This window comes from Platalea leucorodia, assembly GCF_965183815.1.
Source record: "Platalea leucorodia genome assembly, chromosome: 8".
NCBI lineage: Eukaryota > Metazoa > Chordata > Aves > Pelecaniformes > Threskiornithidae > Platalea > Platalea leucorodia.
Window position 1 is genome coordinate 14,351,886 of NC_138830.1, and position 22,816 is coordinate 14,374,701.

General features: G+C 45.4%; 1 protein-coding gene across 1 annotated transcript in view; it reads right to left on the minus strand.

Annotated features, from left to right (window-relative positions):
* FGF12 (fibroblast growth factor 12) overlaps positions 1-22,816 on the minus strand; it is a gene marked incomplete at both ends in the record, with an annotated part of 105,146 nt that overhangs the window by 76,571 nt on the left and 5,759 nt on the right. The window contains one exon of the mRNA XM_082319404.1: positions 7,109-7,219. Coding sequence (XP_082175530.1) covers positions 7,109-7,219 — 111 coding nt within the window. The remainder of the gene's footprint in view (positions 1-7,108; positions 7,220-22,816) is intronic.

Consider the following 22,816-nt stretch of genomic DNA (forward strand, 5'->3'; position numbering starts at 1 on the left):
CCTGAAGGATAAAGCAGGTTTTGCTGAAATGGCCTATTCAAAATTCTATAGCTCCTCAGGCCAGGCTAGTGTTAATCCTGGAATGATGGGAGGGAATGGAGTCCAGCTCAACATCAACCCCCCACCCCAACAAGACTGGTTAGATGTGTACATGCCAGATAATGCATGGATTTAACTCAACCACAAGATGCTTTCCAAGAATCTCCCCCATGTACAGCCTGTGAATTATTAGAGAGAGGAGGAAACAGAAGTGTGTTTCGATTCCTTTCCAAAGAAAAAAAAAAAAGAACACATTTATAGCCAACATGGAGAGAAGGGGTGTGGGGGGGGGGAGAACTGAAACTGTTGCTTGATTCTTTCCTTGCAGCCAGTGGTTCAGACTACAAAGTCAGAACCAAAGTCCCAGGAGTCACACAATTTCTAAGAGAAAAAGCAGAGCCCAAAGGGTGTATGAAATGTCACAGGAAACTGGTTACCTCGACCTCAGCTCTTGGTGGATTCAATTAAAGGTCAGAGGTGGATACCTTTTCAGAAGTAAAACTTGAAAAAAGCACAGGAGACAGAAAGCCACTTTGCTCAAGATACATCTAACAGGTGCTCTGGCTGAGCTGGTTTCAGGGTTGTCTCCAAAAAGCAATTCATGAATCCCATTTGCAAATGAATGCTCTTTTTTCTTCACTCAGTTCCCAAGGAAGTCTGGATGACTGCCCTCCCTGAGCTGCCTAAAAGGGAGGCACCCAAGTCTGGTGAAGAGGAACCTACTCCAGCCCCTTTTCATGCCTTTAGGCACCATATTCAGTAAAATATCAAAGTGTGTGCTGAAGTCTCGCCAAAGCCAGTGCCCGTATTTATGTGATCTCGTGGGAGGATGTCAACAGATGTATATGGCAAATGAAGTCCAGCCTGCAAACAACTGGAGCCAAGGATGGTGCTACTCTCATACTGTCTCCAGCTGAGACAAACATGCCCCAGTGTAGCTACTCAGCATTACAGAGCTGTGTTACAGCACAGTTCTACTATTGAAAAGCTCACTAACCAAGGCAACCTTATATTTCTATCACTTTCTCACTACCATGAAGGTCTAAAATCCTCTGCAATTAACAAGTCTGTCTATAAGCAATTCCCCTTCCCTAATTTCACCCCCCCACTGAAAAATGGAGCATATTACTGCTAATAATGAAACAAAATGGGCATCATCATTCATTCCCTACAGCCAATTTGTCTTGCATAGAAAACTTGTGACAGACCATTCAAAGCATTCATTAGGCAGCGAGGTGATAATACCCAGAATTAGTGGGTGAGAAGTTCCACTTAGAAGCACCCACGTCTCCAAATCTCTCTCTCTCTCTCCACCTATACACACTAAGGGAGCACAGGAACAATCCTGCTGTGCTCTGTGTTAGAGTAGCAAGACCTCTGCCAGTTCCCAAATTCCCTGGGACCTTGCTGCTGACCATGGTACCAACACCCATAATCATGGCTTTTAGGCATGGCAGAGCATCTCCTGCAACATACTGCAGAGCAGGGGAGCAAGAGAGCAAGAAAGCAGGAGGACATGTATCTGACATAGGTAACTGACAGCCAAAAAAGTTTTAGGAAGCAAATGTCTTCCTCTATCAAAAAAGTGGTTTCAGTCAATCAAAACTTTGTAAATTCTCAGAGCTGTTTCTGTACTCAAATCTAGAAATATCTTTGAAGAAGTTCAAGCCTTTTGTTATCATGCTTCCAAATGAATATTTCATCTTGTTTTGGAACAGATTTCAAAGCTTATAACCTTTATTTTAAGAATGTAAAAAGAGGGAGGGAGGGGAACCCTCAACCAACCTCAAAGGCAAGATGTCTCATTTTTTGTCAGGAAAAAAAATTATGCTTAATGTGAAACAGCAGATTTAGAGATGTGGGAGAGGACTAGCTGTGGTAAAGTAGGACTGGCCACAGGGTGTGCTGATATGAAAAAGAAAATTTAACAACTGCTTTTAAAACTCTCTGCACTGCAAACGGTAAATTTTCTATGCTATCTGCAACTGCATGAAATGGGCATGCTCTTTTACTTCATGAGCAGAAGAGAAAAAAATTAAGACACTGAATATTTCTGCATATTTTCTTTCATTACATTTTACCATTTTCAACCATCAGTAGATTTACACCTGACCCTGCTTATTGATGATACTACTTTTAGCATGCTCCAGTCCTAAACCCTTTGGCCCTGAGTATGTTGTTCACTGTTATGTTATGGCAGTTTATCAGCTGCATAACATGTTTTTAAAATCTGAATGCACACTTGGCTATGAGTCTGGGCTAACTTATTTACAGAAATGGAAGAGTAAAGCAAGACATGCCATATAGAAGATGTGGTCCATATGCTCAGCTGATTTAAATAGCAGTAAGTCAGAGGAGCTAAACTAATTTATACCAGGTGATGTGTTGTGGACCAGGACATTTGTGTTACACATAAGGGAGAACTAATGGAGGATGCAATAGGCAACAGCAGCCTCAGTGCACCGCAAGATGGGGAGGTTTAAGATCCTGGGGGGAGTGAGGAAGGCTGCCAAGATGATCAATAGGCTGTGGTGAAACATATATGAGAGAAGAAACTGAGGGAACTGGGTTTGCTTAGCTCAAAGAAGGGAAAGCCAGAGACAGACCGTTCTCAGGGGAACACAATGAAATTACAAACGCCACTAGACAAAAGCCTCAGAAAGAAATAATGACTGGATATAAAGAAAATTCTCCACAATAAGAACAACGCAGCACTGGAACCAGAGAGGTTATGAAGATGTGGAATAGCTCATTTCTGGAGACGTTTGAAACAGCTAGACAAGGCTCTGTGCAGCTGAAGATAACCCAGCTCCAAGTAGGATGTTGGACTGGAGACCTCCAGAGGTTTCCCCAGTCTTAATCTTTTTGTGCTTCTGGCTGGAAAGCCCCAAACAATGCCCTAGATATGCTGGGCTCTTTCCACCTGGTCAGTACAGTTGACCTATCCTTTATGTACTGTCCATTTGCTAAGGCTTTTCAGATATTCAGCAGGATTATGCTGGCAAACAGAAAAGTCCAGTTGCTCTCATGAAGAAGGGGCATTACCCTGTTCAGCCCAGGAAAAAGCAATAATGATGCAAGCACTGACAGCAACGGTCAGCCCTGAAAGATCATTTGAGATCACCGGAGCTGGAAGGAAAAGATACTGCCCCAAATTCAGGTTCATATATAACATCACTAAGAACACAAACAAGGGCCTTGTACACCACGAAACTGCACTCTGATTAAAAGAAAATTCTTCATATATCCCAATGCAAGTAGGCAGAGAATCTGTCTTCTTGCTTACATTAAGATGGCATGCCTTTAACTGCATGGTATAAGGAACAGATGTCCCAAGAGCTGTTTCGCGGGAAGCTGGCTGGATGCCCATTCAAACGCCATTAGAACTTGGCTTCTGGGGTTTTTTTTCTTTTTCTTTAAGTGAGAGGAGGTGGAAAATAAATGCCATCAGGCTCTCAAGAACACACATAAAATGGGCACCAGATAATTAATTTAAAAATTGCTTAAATATTAGCAGTTCCTCTTATATAAATAACTGGATTTTTATTAGAACTTTTAATTGCATCAGATGTATCTGAGGGACACGTCGTGTCTCATTTTAAACGTTTATTTTGCCAGAGTAAACCAACCTAATGTATTCCATGAAAATTAAGCTTCCTTTCATAATGCTAATTTGAATAATCAGTATGCAACTACTGAACACAGAACCAATGTATAGAACGCGGTGTTCACCATGTATTTAACTTTGCTAAGACAGCTTCTGCCTGGACAATAGATGGTCATCCAGGGTGGGAAAGATCCTGCTGTGGCCATCAAGATCACCCTTCTCTGCCAAGGGATGCGAGTTAACCAACCCTTCTCCAGAGACAGGGAAATATTATCTACCCAGTCTTTCATGAGTTTTGCCCTTGCACAGAAATACTGCACATACTGCTGACTGTCTGGTCAGGAATCTTCTGGAGAAATATTTTAAAACAGAAAATATCAGTGAAGTATATCTGTAAGCTGTTCATTTAGACAAGTGAGTTTTGACTTTTCTGGTTCAAAAATTGAGATGTTTGGAGAAACAGAAAAGGGAAAAATAGCGTGCTTTATTTGGGCATTTCCAAAGTGATGATTTTGTTTTGAAGCTATAACTGGAAGCTTCATATAATAAAATGTTGACTCGAACTGAAGATTTACAAAGGATAGTATGTGGTAAAAAAGTTAAACAAAACTGAATAATGCACATTTTTTATTTCATTTTCAGGAGCCAGATATTGTCAGGTTGGATTTTTTTTCCTCTTTTGATATCCCCTGAGATCAGGGGATGGGAAATTCTTTGGCTTCAATCTTCTCTCAAAAGCTTCACTTAACTTTCCAACATAGCCCATGACTTCGAGCAAGTGGCTTGGCACACTTCAGCTAGATGCCTCCTGTCCCACCAAGCTGCCAAGGCAGGGCTGCCATCTCACCAGATAAATTTACACTCTAGTAGTGCTCTTCAGCCCATCTATTTCCAATTAAGACTGGGTGGAAGTGGCTCACAAGTACTCAGCACCTTGCCAAACTGATCTCTAACATTTCTAATAGGATACATAAGAGCTGTCCTTTGGCTGGGGCTGCATGGCTAGAAGGCGCATCCCTTGGGTGGTGGATAGGGGATCCCTCTCTGGAGGGTGCACCGGATAAAATTGAAGAAGGTGCCGCGAACCAACGCAGCCTAAGGGAAGGCCACCCTGACAGAAAAACCACTGGCCCTCCAAGTCATGGCGGTTGGGCAGGAGGCCAACTACCTCCTCCCGGGGGGGGGGGGGGGGGGGGGGGGGGAAGTTGCAGAAACGACGAGCATCAGAAATGGCAGGGATGGAGAAAATCGGTAACGAAGTGAGGAGGAAGAGAGGGAGCTGGATCGGTCATGTCCTGAGGGGGAAACTGACGGAAGACTGCGCTGTGGCCCTTGACTCCAGAGCACGCAGCCGCAGACCGATCGAAGTGGAAGAACGATGTTCGCGCCTTGTGTGCCTCCTGGCACTGAGAGAATTCAGATCAGATTCAGACATAAGAGCTGTTTGGGTGATTGGGGCCCAACCTCAATCATGGGGACTCAGGAGGTTCTCCTGCACCCACCGAGGTGCAGACAGTGGCAGTTTTCCTCATCTCCCCTGCCAGCCTGAAATATTGCAGAACTGCTCTTACATTTTATTCTCCTCTGCTGTTTACCTAAATTCATCTCTGCTTCCATTTAAGCCCATTACTTTGTTGTTCAGTCCTCACTGATAGATGATGGTAATGAATCCCTGTCATCTCTAGCAGCTCTTCCCATGTCCTTGACAAATAGGCCTCCAATGGGATTTTCTGCAGATTGAGAACACCCTATGTCTTTTTTTCTTTAAGAAAAAGCAGCTAATACAACCCAACACTGGGTCATTACTCACCCACTAAAGCCCACTGAACTCATCACATGTGTTGGTGTCTGCCTGAGAAAATCGCAAGGCCAGACTCTTCTTGTAGGAAGAAACCTGCTCAGTCTCTCATGGAGTAACAGTGTGTGTGTGTGGAGGGCCACAGGTTCTCCCGCTCCAATGTAAATTAGAAGTTGTGTCATTGCGATTTGTGGTATTTCATTTGTTCAGCACCAGCATATGAAAAAGGGGACTAACCTGACATTTGCATCGGCCACAGGCCAAGCTTCTGGTGAGTGCAGCCTCTTGCATCATTTCACAAGGGCTTTGCCAGCCTCCCACAATTTTAGTTGACATCTTATCAAACCTCCTCTCTCATGCACTGCTCCACACATGGACCCCAGTCCTGAGCTGGATGCAGCAGAGCAGCCCCATCACACACAACACTCCCGCCACGGCACCCTGGCAGCTTCCTGGGGATGGGGCAAGCACCATGATGTGGAGCTGCACCCACCTTGCACTCTTGTCCAAGCGCACCTTCACAGGACAACGTCCATGCCCTGCCACAGGCACTGCACCACTGCAGACACCTCTCACCTGCAGCCTAGGCCCTGCCTTCCTGAAGGAGTGATGCCTTTGATCCAGCTAGGAGCTTCTTTGAGTTAGAACAAGATTTGTCCCCAAATTAAGTAGGTTTCACCTTTCACAAAGTACACAAAGTTTGCTTCCACCAATCCTGCCACACAGATCAACTTCTGTTCATCTCTAGTAATGACTGGAAAGACACCTTCCATGCTGGACAGGCTAGATACGATGTCCCTTCAGCAGCAGCATAGGGAGCTTCAAACCAACATAGGATGACCCAAATCAGACTAGAGTCCTACTCTGTTGATGCAGATTGTGGCACCAAGGATCTGAGCTTATTACTGCCCTCTCAGAAGCATCACTCTGAGGCCTATGAAACGAAGAGATGATGTAGGAAATATCCTGCACTTTTTTTAACCTTTCGAGGAGCTTTGCTACTGACAAAACTACTTCTTTTGCAAAAGAAATATTGGCTACTGCTTTGCATTTGTTTAAACCAATATCGCCCCTGCACACAAGCATCATTTTTAAACCTATGTGGCTCTGCTGCACTTTGCTGTCCTTTATTGGACAGCATGAATGCAACCCCTTTGAACAGGGTTTTGGAAGATGACCTCCTTTGGAAAGGTCATTTGATACCCTATGCCTTGACACTAGCCTCAAAGCACTAGACTTTAGTGAACAGCTAGTTTCCTCCAGCCTGGAAATTCCTGATGCTTGCTGAATTTTTCAGGATAAAATAGTGAAAACAATTTTCTCTTCTCCTTGGAGAGAGAATTCCCCGTATCCTTTACCCACGTGGCATGTGTATAAATATAATCTCCTTTCTCTTCTGGCAGCAATTCAAATCATGGGTTTTATTCTCCACCCCACCCAGATGGCAGTTACAGAATCGGGGTGGGAGGGAAGAAGATTGGAGAGGAAACATATGAAATTATACAGGCAAGATTTAAAGGGGAAGGATAGATAGAAAAAAATGCGCAGAAAACAGCTGGCTTCTTCCTAATTTGGTCTTTTCAAAAATAAAGCTGCACAAGTGAGACCCGCTAGGTGATGTATTTGATTGTAATTGGGTTGCAAAACAGGATAATTTTTCTTACTGTAGTCGCTGTTTTCGTCCTTGGTCCCATCAATTGTACCATCTGGGTGCATCTGCAGGAAATATTCCTGCTGGCTGAATAACCTTGTCACAATTCCTTTCAGCTGGGGTTCTGCAAAAAATAATAATAATTATTAGATATACCAAACATGCAGCAAGTAGCAAGAGACCCAATTTGCTTGGCCCCCATTAAGCCCTGAGTAAATGTAGAAGTGCTTGGCAGATAAGACAGCTTTCTGTGATTCCTTTCAAGCATGGTTGTAAAATATTCATATATACATAGACGTACAGGCAAATAAAATGGAGATCAGATGAGCAGGTAAAATGCAACGCATAGTTGGTGCAGCAGAAAGTAACAGATTTATGGAACATCGCTTTGCTGAAAGTTACCTACCAAATGAAAGTCTTTAGACAGCTTATGTATTCTAAGTATGTCACTTGTTCAGGAGAATATTTCCTAGCAGCGTTGCAAAGAATTGGCTTATTGTTTCGTATTCTGCCTGTGAAGCTAACTACCTTGCTTTCTGTATGGTTGATTCACTATCATGCAGTGCCACTTTTATGCCAATGAAAATCTATTTAAATCAATGGTATTATAGTGGTGTAAAACCAAAGTAACCAAGTGCTGAATCGGGCTGCATAAGTCCAACTGCGTGGGACTCAGGGAGCAAAATCCTGAAAGGAACAGATGCAAGACACCTCCAAAAATGACCTCTGAAACATTTATGGGCACCTTAAAATGCCTCTGTTTTAAAATCCTGCATGTTCCTCCCTCCCAAAACACGTGCCACATACTCTGGTAGATGAGAATCACACTTTTCCTCTAGCAGGGTCCTTTCCCAGCCCCTGTACATCGTGAGCCAGCAATGGACTGGCTAGGGGCTTCCCTATTGCCTCTGCAACTTTTTATACCTGTGCTGAAGAAGAAAAGGAAAACATAAAAAAAGCAGAAACTATTTGAACTCACACGACAGAAGTCTGCAGCATTACTGCCTGTCTCCCAACCATCCAACCAATCAAACACAAATTAAGCAAAAATAAATTCAATTTTAATCATGCAAGTCTTACAGTTTGTCACAGGCATTGCTTCTGGAAAGCAAGCTAGCTGGCTACATGTGAACAGACACACTAGCTGGATGGCAGAGATCTTCCTTGCGTGACGCAAGTTTGTAGTTTTATGTGACCACCCACCAAAAGTAAATAAGACCTAGTTATTGCTGGCTCAATAGACAGGAAAATATCCAGTGTAGCATACCAAAATTTCATCAGCCTCCCATCATTCATGCCTCTAGTGAGGCTGTTTAATAAGCCATAGTGGTTATATAACCCCAGTCACGTTGTGTGTTAATTGTTTCCATTAGGAGCCCCTGTCTCTAACAGTTTTGCACCGTGCTGTACAACTTCCATTTGAGGATGGCACTCTCAGCCTGCACTTCTGCACAGGCAACACCCCCCACAGCAAGCAGGGACCTTGGGTGCAGGCAGGCTACAGGTGCAAAGGATTTCAGCTTCAGCAATCCTTCAGCAACAAGCCATGGGAGAGCCAGGTACTATTTCATAGCTACAAAAGCCACTGAATAAATCAGTATCAGCTGGTTTCTGTGCTGCTTTAAAAAAGTGATTTCATAGCAACCAAAGTGTTGCAGACTGCAGGCAGGCTTTCTCCCAGAAAGACAACTCTGGGACAGTAAATAAGTACAATTGTACTGGCCATCTACTAAGAGCTAACGTCAGTCAAGCCAGTATGTCAAATTGAGACTTGGATTCAGCTAAGTGTTTTGTTTTCTTCTTACCAAAATGAAATATCTATTTTGTTGAATGCAGAAGCTTGATTTAACTTGCTTTTCTAATAAGCACATCAAAGCTAGAGGAAGCGAAAAACTGTATTCTCAGGCACAGACAGACAACTGCACCACACTCCTCGAGCCCGTCCCCTTCCTCCCTTTTATCTAATACCACAATAGTAAAGGCACTAATAGGCACTCTCTGATATGAGACCTACGTTTGAGTCCCTGAATGAGTCTTAGCCTCATTTTTACTCTCTGGTTAAATTTTAATGTTTAAGTACTTTGCACAAAATGGAAGAACTCCCAGCAGGAGAGATTTTGAAGATGCTCCTGCAGCCTAAGGCTTTCTGTGTGGTGGGGAAGGAGGGAGATCTTGTCTTAAAGCTCCTCAAGCATAAGAGGAGTGGAGATGAACAACCCTGACCTTTTCCCCTTTCTTAGGAAGATGATTTGGCTACAGGATAGAAGCCCCTTTCCTCCTTCTTCAGGGTGTAAACTATATTTCGATCTTGCAAATGATTTTGGAAGGATATGAAAACCTCTCCCAATTTTACTTAATAGCCTATTGAATGAAACAGAGCAAATCTGTCCTCATTAGTAGCTTCACATCATTTTTAGAGTTTACCCAAACAGCACCTAAGATCCCCTGAGGTCCTCCTGCATCCATGCTACAGGTGCAAATGCTGTTGCACCAGAAGGCTACGTGTCACCATGGTAAAACATGGAGTAAAGTCGCAGCATCCCTTTTTGTTACTGATCTGACATAAACACATGGTCAAGTCTGATTCAGGCTTTAACAACTGCCTTCTTCACAATCCCAGGCTTTTCTGAGTCAATGCCTGCCTAGGGACAGGTTGGACAAGAAATCTTATCTTACACGTGCTTTTTTTCTGACCTGGTTTTGCTGAAGTTTGATGCTCACACCCAAACTCAAAGTAAAACTCATGGGTAGTGAAGCAGAGAGCTCTAAGCCATACACAAACCCACCACGTTCCTCCTGGCCCTAACACAGTCTGACAGCAGCAGTGTTCCTGTCTCTCCGTGCTGCACAGATCCTCTTCTGCAGGAGCATCTCTGCTCCCCAGACTCATTTAGGAAGCAGCGCCAGTGAACGAATGCCTTTTCCAGACACCAAAGGGTCAGAAAGAACTTCAAAGACATACAGAGCTCTCCTTCCCTGGTTTCCGCATTTCCTTGGGTCTCTTGCTACAGGAAAGAAGTGCTGGTGAGCAGGTGCACCTTTGGATGCCTATCTGAACTAAATACAAACGCAGCAGAGACACACGCAGCCAGCACCAAGCGTTCTCCTCTAACACAGAGCACAGCCCAGGAGGGTTACAGAGTTGTCTGGTCAATGGGTGATTTGTCTCACCTAGTACAGCCATCTACACCTGAACTGGCCTCCCTTTGCACCCCAAAAATCAACAGGTAAGCCAGGCCAGGCCCACAGGGTCCTGAAACCACCTGCATCTCTCCACTGATTGCAGAGGGACCAGCTCAAACACAACCAGCTACATTGGTTATAACAGCCAGCAGAAGAGCTGCTTCCTAGCAGGGAATCTCCCATCTCATGTCTGGGCATAAAGTAGAATATTGAGATTTGTCATTCATACAGCAAACAAGGTGGCTGGGAGGCCTACACACAAAGTTTCAGGCAAAGGCAGCTTTTAACAAGGAAGAAGGATTTACCTATCTTTCTCCCCAAAGCTCACTACAGAGTTATCACCTGAAGAGGGAACTGTATAATCACGGGACAGGATTTTTCCTGCTAGCCCAGAGGCAAAACTCTGCACATGACTTAAGAGACTCCCTACCTTTGTTGTATTTTAACATCACTTCTTTCCACCTACAGAGCAATTTTATCGCAGTCTTCCAGCATTGCTATCCCTTATCCCGCAGCAATCATGCTGAAAACCTCAGTTTGCAGAAAAATCTCAAAACCAGCAGGTCTCCTTGTCAATTAAGAATGGCAGAACACCCCAATAAGTCAGAGCAGAAGGCAGAAAGACAATGAAATAGACTGAGAACTTTTCACAGTCTAGCAATAAAAAAAAAAGGAAGAGAACAACCTTCCCAGCAGGCAATATTCCCAGTGCTTATTGGAGCACTGGGGAGAAAAAATTAAAATAAAACCCCACAACTTTGATACTTTTATTTGTCTAAAGCTCCCTCAATGATACTGCTCCTGGCTATAATCAATAAGAGACAGAAACAAACCATAAAAAAAAAGAAAAAAGTGCAGTGCAGATAAGCACAAACCCTGCCACGAGCATTTTCTTTCTATAATTCACAGAATTCACCAGGAATCAAACTCAAACCTACTCTCTAACCTCATTCTTGTACAGCAAGGGGGACTTGGATCCTCTGGCTTTTAAAGGAGCAATACTGCATAATGCACTTGGATAAACCTATTCCTCCCACTCAGGCTCCCCTGTACACTCTTCTATTTTGCTGCAGGAGCAGATTTCCCTGCAGAAATGGAACTGAACTAATGCGGACAAGACTTCAGCACCAACTTAGCATCTCCCTAAACACAAAGTCAAGTACTTCAGAATGGATTTAAGAAAGAAGTTATGACTGACCTGATGCCAAAATAGCAACTAAACACAAGAGATTTCCACACAGCATGTATTCCCAGTGCAGACCCCATGCTATTAGGATTGCCATGCAATATGCAAAGGGATATTTTACAAGCAATGCTGTTATGCTTTAGGATGCCTACTTTAAAGATCCTGTTCTGCTTGCTCATACACAGCTGGGGGTGTGCTGAAGAAAGCTCAGAAGACCCTCTCCTTTCACTGATGCAGCAAGCTCAAATCCTTCAAACGTGGTGCTCCCAGAAGATGGAGAAGATCACCCCCATGAAGCATCCGCAGGGGGCACAGTCACAGTGCAGAACAGACCAATAAGAGTAGCACAGAGCAAGAGCTACGCCATGGCTCTGTTTCTGGTCTGCAGCATCTGCCAAGCTGGGGGTTCTCCCCTAGGATGAAGACACAATCCTCAGCTGATAGCCCTTCTTAGAGCAGTCATCTAGTGACCAATTCACTGCATAGCTCCTGAAGGGCAGCCTGATTGCTCTCCTTTCCACAGGCCAAACTCACCAGCTCTGCCTGCCCTCCTTTTAACTTTCTGAGCCCTTTGACACAGCTAAGGCTAACTAAGTCATGATCTGATTGCTAATCTCCTTGTCTCTACTTAAATGGTAATGTGATGCTGCCATTATTCATTTCAGCTGTCCTGCTGCTGAGCCTTAAAGTTATCTTAGTTCACTGTCCGCTGCTGTCCTTCTTGCTTTATTGTACAGCTATACAGTGATCTTCACTCTCCTAGAGCTTGCCAAGGACGTTATAGGTGCAGGGTGCTCACACATATTTTGTGCTGCTTTTAGCAAAGCCCCACTGAGGACACCAACTCTTGCTTATTCCCATCAGCATAGCAGCAGCACAAACACGATCTGGCCACATGCAGCAGCATAAACCTCACGGTGAGGAATCCTATACTCTATCAAGCGCTGTAGGGTGGCTCAATCCAATCCAAACCCTGTGCTCTGGAGGACCAAGGAATAGGGCACAACACTGATTTCCAGCTGAGACTCCATGGTGGAAGGCAGTTTGCCAAAGCCTCGTTTCTTGCAATTCACAGAATACCGCTCATTATGGCAACATGACTACCTGAGGCTGCAGCAAGCCAGACCCCACTTTGCCTTGGGCTAGGAAATCTAGAAGGACTCAACAAGACCCTACTCACACCTTAATCTGAACTCTCCGAGTTAACAGTAGGGATCTCAGAGGGGCTGCTTTTCAATGATCTCTTGAAAAGATGAAGGGCTTAGCGACCTTTCAGGGATTTGAGCCACTGGCTCCAAGGATTCTTGCAATTCATAGCGATGCTCTGGTTGGCAGGCAGGCCTCCACTTGAGGTTACTGGTGCAGAACTGCTTTCAAATCCACTCCAGAAGTTACTGTGCTGGGTGCCAGTGGTACTGTCTGTTGGTTATGGCATAAACTCCGAAGCTCTTGGGGTTACTGTTTTCCACACAACAAGCTGTCAGACAACAGAGGACTCCACTAGCTCAGACAGCAAGCAGCCATTTTATATTCAGCAACCTGCAACGGGATAGGAGGAAGGTACCTACTGCGTAATTTCAACAGGAGACTTGCCCGTTTGTTTGCTCTCTTTTTCTGCAGCAGGACACGCTCTGACTCAACACCTCTGCCTGGTCTTAGCACAGCAGGACTGTCAGAGATGCCAGCGGCAGGCTCCCGAAACAGCCCTTCTGGTACCTGCTAAGGACATTGGTCTGGCAAAGGGAGAAAGCATCTCCAGCCCTGATCTGAACCCTGGCTGGGCATACTGCTGACTCTCTTCTGTGCCTGTGCAACAGTTTTGCTGAGAATGTGACTACAAACACGGGACCTATAATACATCTCAGGAGTATATTTCACCTAAATGTTCTTTAAACACTTGTTTACTGCAATTAAACATTTTAGCCTGGAATTTACACATTCCATTATTCTTATTTTCCCCCATTCAGGCTGTGGCTGTCATAATGGGAGGCTGATTTACGACTCACCCAACCAGCACTCAAATCCTTAACGCACCAAAACCAGCATTCAAGTCAGAGTGTAAACTGCTCCTAATTTACTTAGATTAACTCCACGTTTAAAGTGCCACTGCAGAAACTGCAGTTGCCCTCCCCTGAAAAGGATGGGTTCCAGAATACTTGATAAGCCAAATACTGCAAACACATGCAGACAGAGAAGAGCACCGAAATCCCTCCTTCGGAAGTACAGTATTAATGAAGGCTTGTATTAACTCGGCATGAAAATGCATCAGTGAGCTCCATGCAGATTACTATGGTGACAGGCATCAGCAGAGAACTCAGGGACAAAGAGAAGATGAAAAGCTGAAGGAGAAAAATGTTGGGTTTTTTCCCATCCAGGAGCTGCTAAGTTCTCCAGGGTGTTTGGAGTTAAGATGAAGTAAGTGTCTGTCTCCAATTAAATGCATCACTGTCGGCATAACTTTAATAGCTCAACTCACTACGATGATTCACTGAATCCACCCAAACTGGGAAGCTCAGGAATAACAGCACTTGCAGCTGCGACAGGAGCTGCTGCCCTTGAAGACCAGGGGTGTGTTTCCCCTGGCCGAACACCTTGCCCAACGCTTCCAAGCTGCGACGACAGCAGAGTGTGAGCCTTTAGCAGACACTGCGCACGGGTGTCTGTGACTGCACCTGCAGTGAGTCAGGTCGAAGCCTCCTGAGCCACATGCAGGGATCCTGGAGGACACTTCAACTCTGTCACTCGGGTGCGGGGGTAGGAAATCCTGCTGCAAAGTGCTGAGCATTTTCAGCTCCCACGACAGTCACTGAGTACAGAAAAGCACACAGGCAGAGGCAAGGAGGATGTTTCCCAGCCCCACAAGATGTTTTCCACAGCTTTTGTGGCTAAACTCAGCAAAATTGCTCAGAGCAGAAGGATACGCTCTGCCTGGAGGAAGCCCACAAACAGGTGGCTGGAGGGACTGGGCTATGCAGCCTGTAGCATCCCGAGGAACAGGCAGGGAGAGGGCAAATGAATGCATGTGCTGCAGAGCCAAAGGAGGCAAGGAGCACTGGTGGGTACCTGCATTTGGGCACCTCCTCAGGCTGCCTGCACAGAGGTCACATCATGGTGGGCAACAGCAGCTGCCCAAGCATCAGGAGGGGCTTTGTAGCAAAGCCAGGCATCCAGCCCCACCTTGCAAAGCTGCCACGAACCCCTTCAGTTTATATAGAGCCGTTCAGCTTAACACATGGGCACATCACCCAGCCTGTGAGTAGGATGGAGAGATGTAAACAGACTGACTGACTGATGCTAAGAAATTTATTCCTGAGGTCTGTGACTCTGGGGGCACCAAACAGTTGATCCCAACTCCTTTCCCAATGATGCAGAATGAAGGCCATGCCCAGCTCCAGTTCAACGTGATTACAGGGTTAGTGTCACCCTCCAATTACAGGGAATTTATTTTGAGAAGAAAATGACTCTGGGACAATAGGGCTGCATGGCACACTCGTGTATTTACTCATCTCAAGTGCGAATCTCCACCCAGGGCTAATAACTACACAGAGACAACTGGTGTTTCCAGGATGCGTTACATGAAATAACAGGCTGTGCTGAGAGGGATGGCCTCTGCATTTGAAGGACAAGCTTCCAAAAATGACATTTCCCTAACTCAGAGGGATGATGGGCTCAAGCCGATGACAGCACCCATCAAAGCAATCGCCTCCTGTCACCGTCAGTGAGTCACTAGAACAGAATGGCACCTTGTAGGCAAAAAGAGCATCCAGAGAAGTGATTTCCTTTCCTGTGCTGATGCCTGCAAAGAAGAATAGTAATTAGCCTCCAGCACTGAGCATAGCTGCCTGCCTGCACCCCTCCACCAAGGAGCAGACATGCAAAGCTCTGCACTACGCCTGCTTTGCTCTTACAAAGACGAGTCCCTCCAGGGAAGTCTATTTCTCACTTGTAGAGTAGGTGGAAAGGATGTGGTCGCACGGCACTGGCATTTACGCAGGTCCTCCCATATCCAGGGAATCAGCTTTACACAGATGTTAAATACAAGTTCGAGGTGAAGGGAGGAGAAAGGAGTCACATAAAGCACTGAAAATGGGGAGTGCAAGATGGGACCACTGCTACATGTCTCTCCCAGACCACCCTTTCCCTAGGAGCCTATGGATGTTAGGACTTAGAGCTAAGTCACCCTGCAGCTCAGTCCAAGCCACCTAAGGCTGTCCAAGGCTCAAGGACAAAGAGGTCCAAAGTCTTGAGTGGGTTTTCCTAGAAGGTAAATGCCAAACTAATGTACATGATACATGAGCTACTTACTCTGAGCAGTCCCTACACACAAGCTAAGGACGAGACAGCCATCTCCAGCACTGCAGGGGCAAAAGAGGCCCCCAAAGACCACTGCAGGTGAAAGCAATGGGATGGCAAGTGGAAGAGGACTGATGGCCTAAATGCCACCAGTTAGTCTAGCACAGAATTGCTGACTACCTCTGGGTGCAATTGTCCAGCTCAATATTTTAATTGTCAAAAAAAATTCAGAGTAAGAGCAGCTGAAGCAGCACACAAACTCTATCTCATTAACGGGGGGATAAAGGAGATTTGAAAAGGGTAAAAGTTTTGACTTTTTCTTTTGAGACAATGTTTTGTTTGGAAATCTAATAAAAAAAGGGTGTTAAAAGAGTTGGAGATGAAAGCTGAAGTTTTATTTTAAGTAGAATGAAATATTGCATTGGATCTGAATCCCCTCCTCCCCACGGCCTTCTTTTATTTGACCAGAGAACTAAAAAATCAGTTCTTCATACAGCTACACTCCTGGGTTTGTCTTTGCCTCCCCCAGGACACGGTTTGTGTTGCTCTGTTGATCCAGTGTGTTTTACCAGCAGTCAAAATTTTAAAACGTTTCCCTTTAAAGAGCAATCTTCTACATCTGTGTTGACTTGAGCTCTGATAAGGAGAAAACCAAAGCCTGACAGGAACAGAAAGCATAAAGGAGAGATGTAGGGCTGTTCCAGAATTTATGCAGGGTGAGCTTTTTCAGGTAAAGGAATTAAAAAAAAAGAAAAGTTTAATGGAAAAGAAGTTGTAGCTACAGCTCCTAAGCTGTCATTTTCCAGCACAGTCAATGCCTTGGCTACTGAAGGTTAAAGCATGCTTATAAGTATGGATAGCAGAGCACACAAGATATATTATTTATTTTGAGGAACACCCTGCAATTATTCCTGACATATTGTGTAATTAGCCAAAATTACAGCATATTCACCCAGAGTGAAATAGAGGATAGCATAAATATTATGTGTGAGCCCACAATCACAGAGTGCATTTCATTTGTGTGCAAACGTGACTCCATGAACCAACAGAGCGTGTTCATGGGGGCTTCTCCCTGGCCCCCGTGGGCTGCACCAGCTCCTGAGTGGGTGCCCACAAAGGGGAATCATCAGGAGTAAAATCCACACCTTCCCCACACCAGCCCTGAGAGTTCAAGCGCTGCACGAAGATTTAGCAAATGGGTACCCTTGCCCTGCAGAGCTTTAGGGCTGAGGAATGATTCAGTCCAAAGCTCATACCAGCAACGAAGGGGCCACAGCTATGCTGTCCCCAAGGGAGGTGGGAAGGCAGGCTCGGAGGATGATGCCTGGAGATGCCGCTTGCTGGACATTGCTGCCTGGAGCTGCCAGGAGGGACAAATGGAAAACCAGCTCTGCCCTCTCCCCCATGCCTGCAGCACCTCTCACCCTACAAACAGGGATGGAGGCAGAGGGGGTTTCCTACAGGGCCATGTGTCACCCAGATGTGTCCTAAGGAGTTGTTTGATGGGTCAGAAATCCTGGGCAATCTTGGGGCAGCACTTAGACGCTCGCACAGTCAGAAAGGCTATATTTTGTTTTGTTGACTCCAATGTGCAACATGAAACTTCTTCAATGTCAATTAAGCAGATTTCTTCCTGGTTTCCTACAAAGATTTGGTTTGGATATTAGGAAAGTCTTTCTACCTAGAATTTGCTCCATGGGAGGATATAAAAAACAGGTTAAAAACCATCTGTCTGTGGAATGTACATCTGGTGTCAGTGCAGGGCTGCGGTTGGACTACTCAACCTTGGGGGTTTTCTTGCTTCTAGGAGACCACAACTTGATGACATTATCACACTTCTGCACCCCAAGTTTGTTGAAGGGCTCCACAACAGAGTGCCCAGCTCCCCTCACCTTGGAGTGCCCCACGCAAGGCACCAGATCACTAATAGTCCTCATATGTGCAGAGCAGACGCCATCCCTGCTGTTCTCGCCTGCCACGGCACTGTGATTTGTGCTATTCTCAGACGCTAAATCTCTCTGCTTTCCCCCATCAATCCAACAGGCCTGAAATACTGCAGAAACACTGAGAAGTCCCTCACACAAACAAAACACAGTATGGAAACGACTACATCATTCTTCCACCACGCTCCACACCTAGAGAAGTAAATTCATTAAAATATAAAATAGACAGAACATGCTATCAACAAGCACTGAGCAGAAATTAATCACTTAAGATGCTATTGGTCTTGGGGAGGGTACCTGGTCCTACCAACACCAGCCCACAGAAGAGCCCTAGGTAACCAGTGGATGGCAACTGAGGGTAAAATTTGGGTCCCAGCATCACTCTGCAAGCATTCACTAACACATAACATTGCCTTTTACTAGTCCCTCAGCATTTTTCCAAAGGGATGAGAGGTGGGAGGTGGAAGACTTCTTTATTTAATAAGTAATGAGTCTGTGATGTGGAAAAAGTAAAGCTTGAATCAGTCAGGTTGTATTATAAGAATTTTTTTGATTATTGCACTAATGCAGCTTAAGTCTTCCCGTAGCAGTTTGCAAGCATTTTTTGACCCAAAATTATGTTACTAAATTTCAACAAATCTTACACAACATCCAAATGCATAAAGAAAATGTGCTGCTTGTGCCACTCTAGTTTGAAATAACATTACACTTCAAAGAGCAAGATCATGCTAAAAATGGCCAAAATCTGCCATGTGACTCAAAGTTCGTTCTTCTTTCCTTTTGCTTTGTGAAAATACATCTTTTTTTACCTGCAGAATGATTTTCCATCTGAGCCAGAGGTTTCCTTCAACCTAATGAAAACGCTTGCAGTGCGAGAAAGCCATCATCCACCTCATTCCATCTAAAGCTCTGTTTTAAATAAGGATGGTGTTTCATGGTTTGTATTTCACTACAAACACCTCATTCCCGATGCCAGGTGGCCCCAAGGACTCCAGCAAGACAGGCAGGTTCACTGGCTGCCCCGTTGCTGTCTCGGGAGAGAGCTGTAAACAGCGAGCTCCCTCCCCAGGGATGCGTGTGCTCAGGATGACACAGTGCAGATGGAGCGAAAACAGAAAATTTGCCTCTCCAACAGGTCTCCGAACACAGCTCCTGCTCCTCCAGCTGCCCAGAAGCCACTCGCTGCCTGAGGGCTCAGGGGAAAGGAGCTCTCAAACTTCTCCTGGTCATTTCTAATCATTCAGGAGCCGCTATTGGGCTCTAGCTCTAAAACCTAAAATTTATTTAATGGAAAGTAGACCTGTGGTTTTGAAGAAACAGAAAGAAAACTAGTAGAGGAAATGTTTAAGGAAGCAGAGAAGGTAGGAGTGGCGCAGAAGGAAATGCAATAAAAGCCAAAACAAATGTTTATAAATTTTTAAATAACAATGCTGTGCATTAGCCAGCAGGCAGACCCTGTACTGAAGAGCATAAAACCAAACTATAAAAAGCCAGCAGAGCACTGGTAGTTATACCGCACGCTCTGCCAGACCTTTTAGCCACCGTCACAGAAAATCCCCAGAGGAGCGTGATGTCGGTCACCAGAGGATGCCCGCATGAACGGCTGCAGATCGATAACTGAGGCGGCGGGTGCAGGCAGCCAGCAATTCAGACCCGGATCCAGTTAGGAGCTGTGCCAGGGAAAGGACCGGCTTGGGAGCGGGTGGACGGTCCAAGCCCCTCGCCTGCCAACGTGTGATCCCTGCATCTCCTGCAGCCCAGGAGCTCCCAGGTCCCCAGGGAGCATCCTTCAGCAACTGCCATGTGCTTCCCAACCCCAAGCCAGTCCCTGGAAGCCAAAACCACTGTATCTTTTTGCTAATTTCCCCGTTTTTCAATTTTCTGGAAGATGTGGACTGGCTCTTTGCAGCCTGGCTTCACTTGCAGCAGTCCCATACTGCTTTACCTTTTACAAACAGTTTTGCTTTGGGGATTGAAGGAAATGTATTTATTTGGCAGTTTGGGCAATATGGGTGGCAACTACTAAGCAAAGAAACTATCTGTGCAGCCAGCAAGGGGAGGGGACTGCAAACTAAGCTGTTCTAGATAAATATCAATTAAGTAAGCATGTTCTGTTAACCCCAAGACCTGGCTCTTTTCTTCATTCATTTCAACCCAAAATGCTTAAGTATTTCAAGAAAGGAACGTTTTGGGGTTTTATCTTTATCATGACCGCAATCAGCTTTCAGCTGGGAAAGAGGAACAAGTAACAGAATTATATTGCCTCTCTGTGGATATTTTGCCAGTTCACAGCATATAGCCGTTCACTGGATGTCACACATCCCCTTAACAGAGCACACTGCTGGAGTGAGAGTCAGACAGGAGTGCCACGGGGAGAGAGCTCTGCACAGTGCGCTCCATGGCTGCTGCTGCGCGATGAGGGAGAAGCTCTCTGCTTTCCATCACTGTAACAGCTGTATCTAGCCCTGGATCTTCATCTTCAAATCCAGCCCCCTGCCATTGGAAGCAACCAGGCATTTCCCATCTCCCCTTTTCTGACATCTATCAACAGAGCCAAGCGCTCCAAACATGAGCTATTGCACTGAAAAGGCCCCAGAAAGACAGGGAGCGCGGGCAGGCGGCAGCATAACTGCACCCCTCCTTTCACCGTGGCTGCCCACCTTCTGGCCAGAGAAGTGCCACAGGTCCCCAGCTGAGGGTTTACTCTTTGGGAACATGATGGTGCCAAGGACCATCCAAAACAGACTTCATCCTTGTGCTCCTTAATGCTGAAGGAGAAGAGAGCACTGATACAAGGCAGACTCTGAAAGGTGTCCCTTGGACAAAATCCCCCCTTCCTCCCACGTACAACTTCAGGTACAACAGATGCACATGCTGCTGAGAAGAGAGAGGAGCTGCTGTTGCTACCCCTGCCTTGCCCTGACCCAAGCCAGGGTCTGCACAAGAGCCTGACACTCCTCCAAATGTAGAGCTCTGCCAGGAACAGCACAATCCCATACAGCATCTCCTGAGATGGACCACAGGCACAGCAGTGCAGCCATCTCCCTGGGATGCTGGGGGAAAGGGACAAACCCAATGCCACAGAGCAGATGCAGGAACAGAGCTGCGAAGCCCCATTCGGTGGATGATGCTGTTTCCAGCATTAACCCCCTCTCTCAGCCCAGCCTGCTCCACGGGCAAAAGGCAGAGAGCAGAAATGCCCAGAGGCGCTGCATGGAGCCAGCCTTCCCCATCGTGCCAGAAACCAGCCAGCAGCTCATCCCTGAAGACAAGAAGGGCTCAGGGATCAAGCGACCACCCTGCCTCCAAGCCTGTGGCTTTGTCCCTCTGTCACCTTTAGCTGGGACATCCTGGAATGAGCACGGGACAGCAGAGGTGTCTGACAGGTGTCAGGGTGCATCAGCTGGATTTTCTCAGCAGCCACATAAGTTCCATCAGGGTTTCAGAGAGCCCCAATTCAGTCCTTGGAACAAGCACACGGATATTTGTCTATGCTGCAGCACGGGGGCTGGCAAAGCCGGAGTGGTCTGCCTGAACAGTGAATACCAGAGCTGTTTTCCACAGCTCTCTAGAAAGCTGCCTTCTGTTTTACCATTTTAAAAATGTGTCGTAGCTGCTATTTTCAGAGACAGTGCTGTCAGGAAGCTGTAGCCCTACAGCCCTGCTACCATGCTGCAAAAATTCAGTGTCCACATTGACTCCCCCCAAAGCGCAAACCCCCCCTTTAAAAATAATTTATTCCAGGAGCCCCCGCTAGCAGTGTTCGCTGGGTGAGGGACACAAAGTGTGTCCATGGCTCTACTACAGCTTTTAATAGAGATGCAAAGTAAAACCAGCCTCCAGAAAGGCCAAGTTATTTCAGGACTCTGCTACATGTCAGAACAGGGTAAAGGTAAAACAACAGATGTAGTAGTTTGCTTTATGCTCAGAAAGGATAATATATTAATATGAAGAATATTGTGTTAGCTAGGGAATAGAGACAAACCATGTATTAAACAGGAGAACAGAGTATAAAGGTACCATTCCCTGATAGACTGCAGTGTCTGCAGCCCAGGTACAGAGTAGATGATTTTGGTACAGGTCACTTCAGAAGAGACTTCCAAAATTAAGGCACAACAGTAATGCAGCCATGCAATGATGCTAGGACAGAACATGGGAACACGGAGCATATGGAAACGTATGTGTATTTAAAGGTTAGTTCTCTGGACCTGCTTTCCCTGAACTTCTCTCTTGGTCACCTTCTCCTGCCAAGCTATAGAGCTTACAAATATGAAAGGGATGTCGATCTCTTACATGTTTTGCTTGTTAAAATTCTTGCTTTGATTTTAATAATAATAAATCACAGCTTGGCTTCAACTGTGCAGGAGTAGGAAACTCCCAGAAATAATGTGCACATGACTGTTCAAAGGGATGGATCAAATGGAACAAATGCCAGAGGGATGGAACAAACGCCTACCTGCCCACCGTGCTATCTGGCAGTTCATGGTGTGCCCATCCGGGGAGGGCAAAGAAAGAAGATAAGCCCAAGTGAGTTTGAACTTGCTCCTCAACACAGTGAGACTCATACTCATGTTTGTCTCTCACAGGAGTGAGATTCTTACAATCTCTTCAGCTCCCGTGGCAGCTCTGCTCTCCACGCTGCCCGAGTCAAGCTGTTAAATTTTTTTTGTAATAGATATCTGTTAAAATATGCAGTATCTGGTCTACTGAAATTATTCTAAATTCATGCTGAATTCAGCAAAGGAAGAAAGGAAGGAAGGAAGAAAATCTTGCCTTCATTTTGGTATTTTTGGAACTCAAGATTTTGGGTTTTTATTTCAAAACATTTCATTTAGAAGTATACCTGAAAGTTAAAGAAAAATACACATACAAAAATCCTCCAAATAAAATTGCAGCCTTTTTTTTCCCAAAAAACAGTTATATCAGTCAATGATAAACTGATTTATGTGGATCTTTTATTTTATGGGGAGGGAAAATAATCACTCATGAACCTCTTTTCACCCTGACTTTTCCATTTGGCTGGTGACGGAGGAATCAATCATTTGTATTGCTCTAATGGTGAACCTCCTCTGCTGGCTAATGATTTTCATTGCTCCCACAAGCACAGCTACCCCTG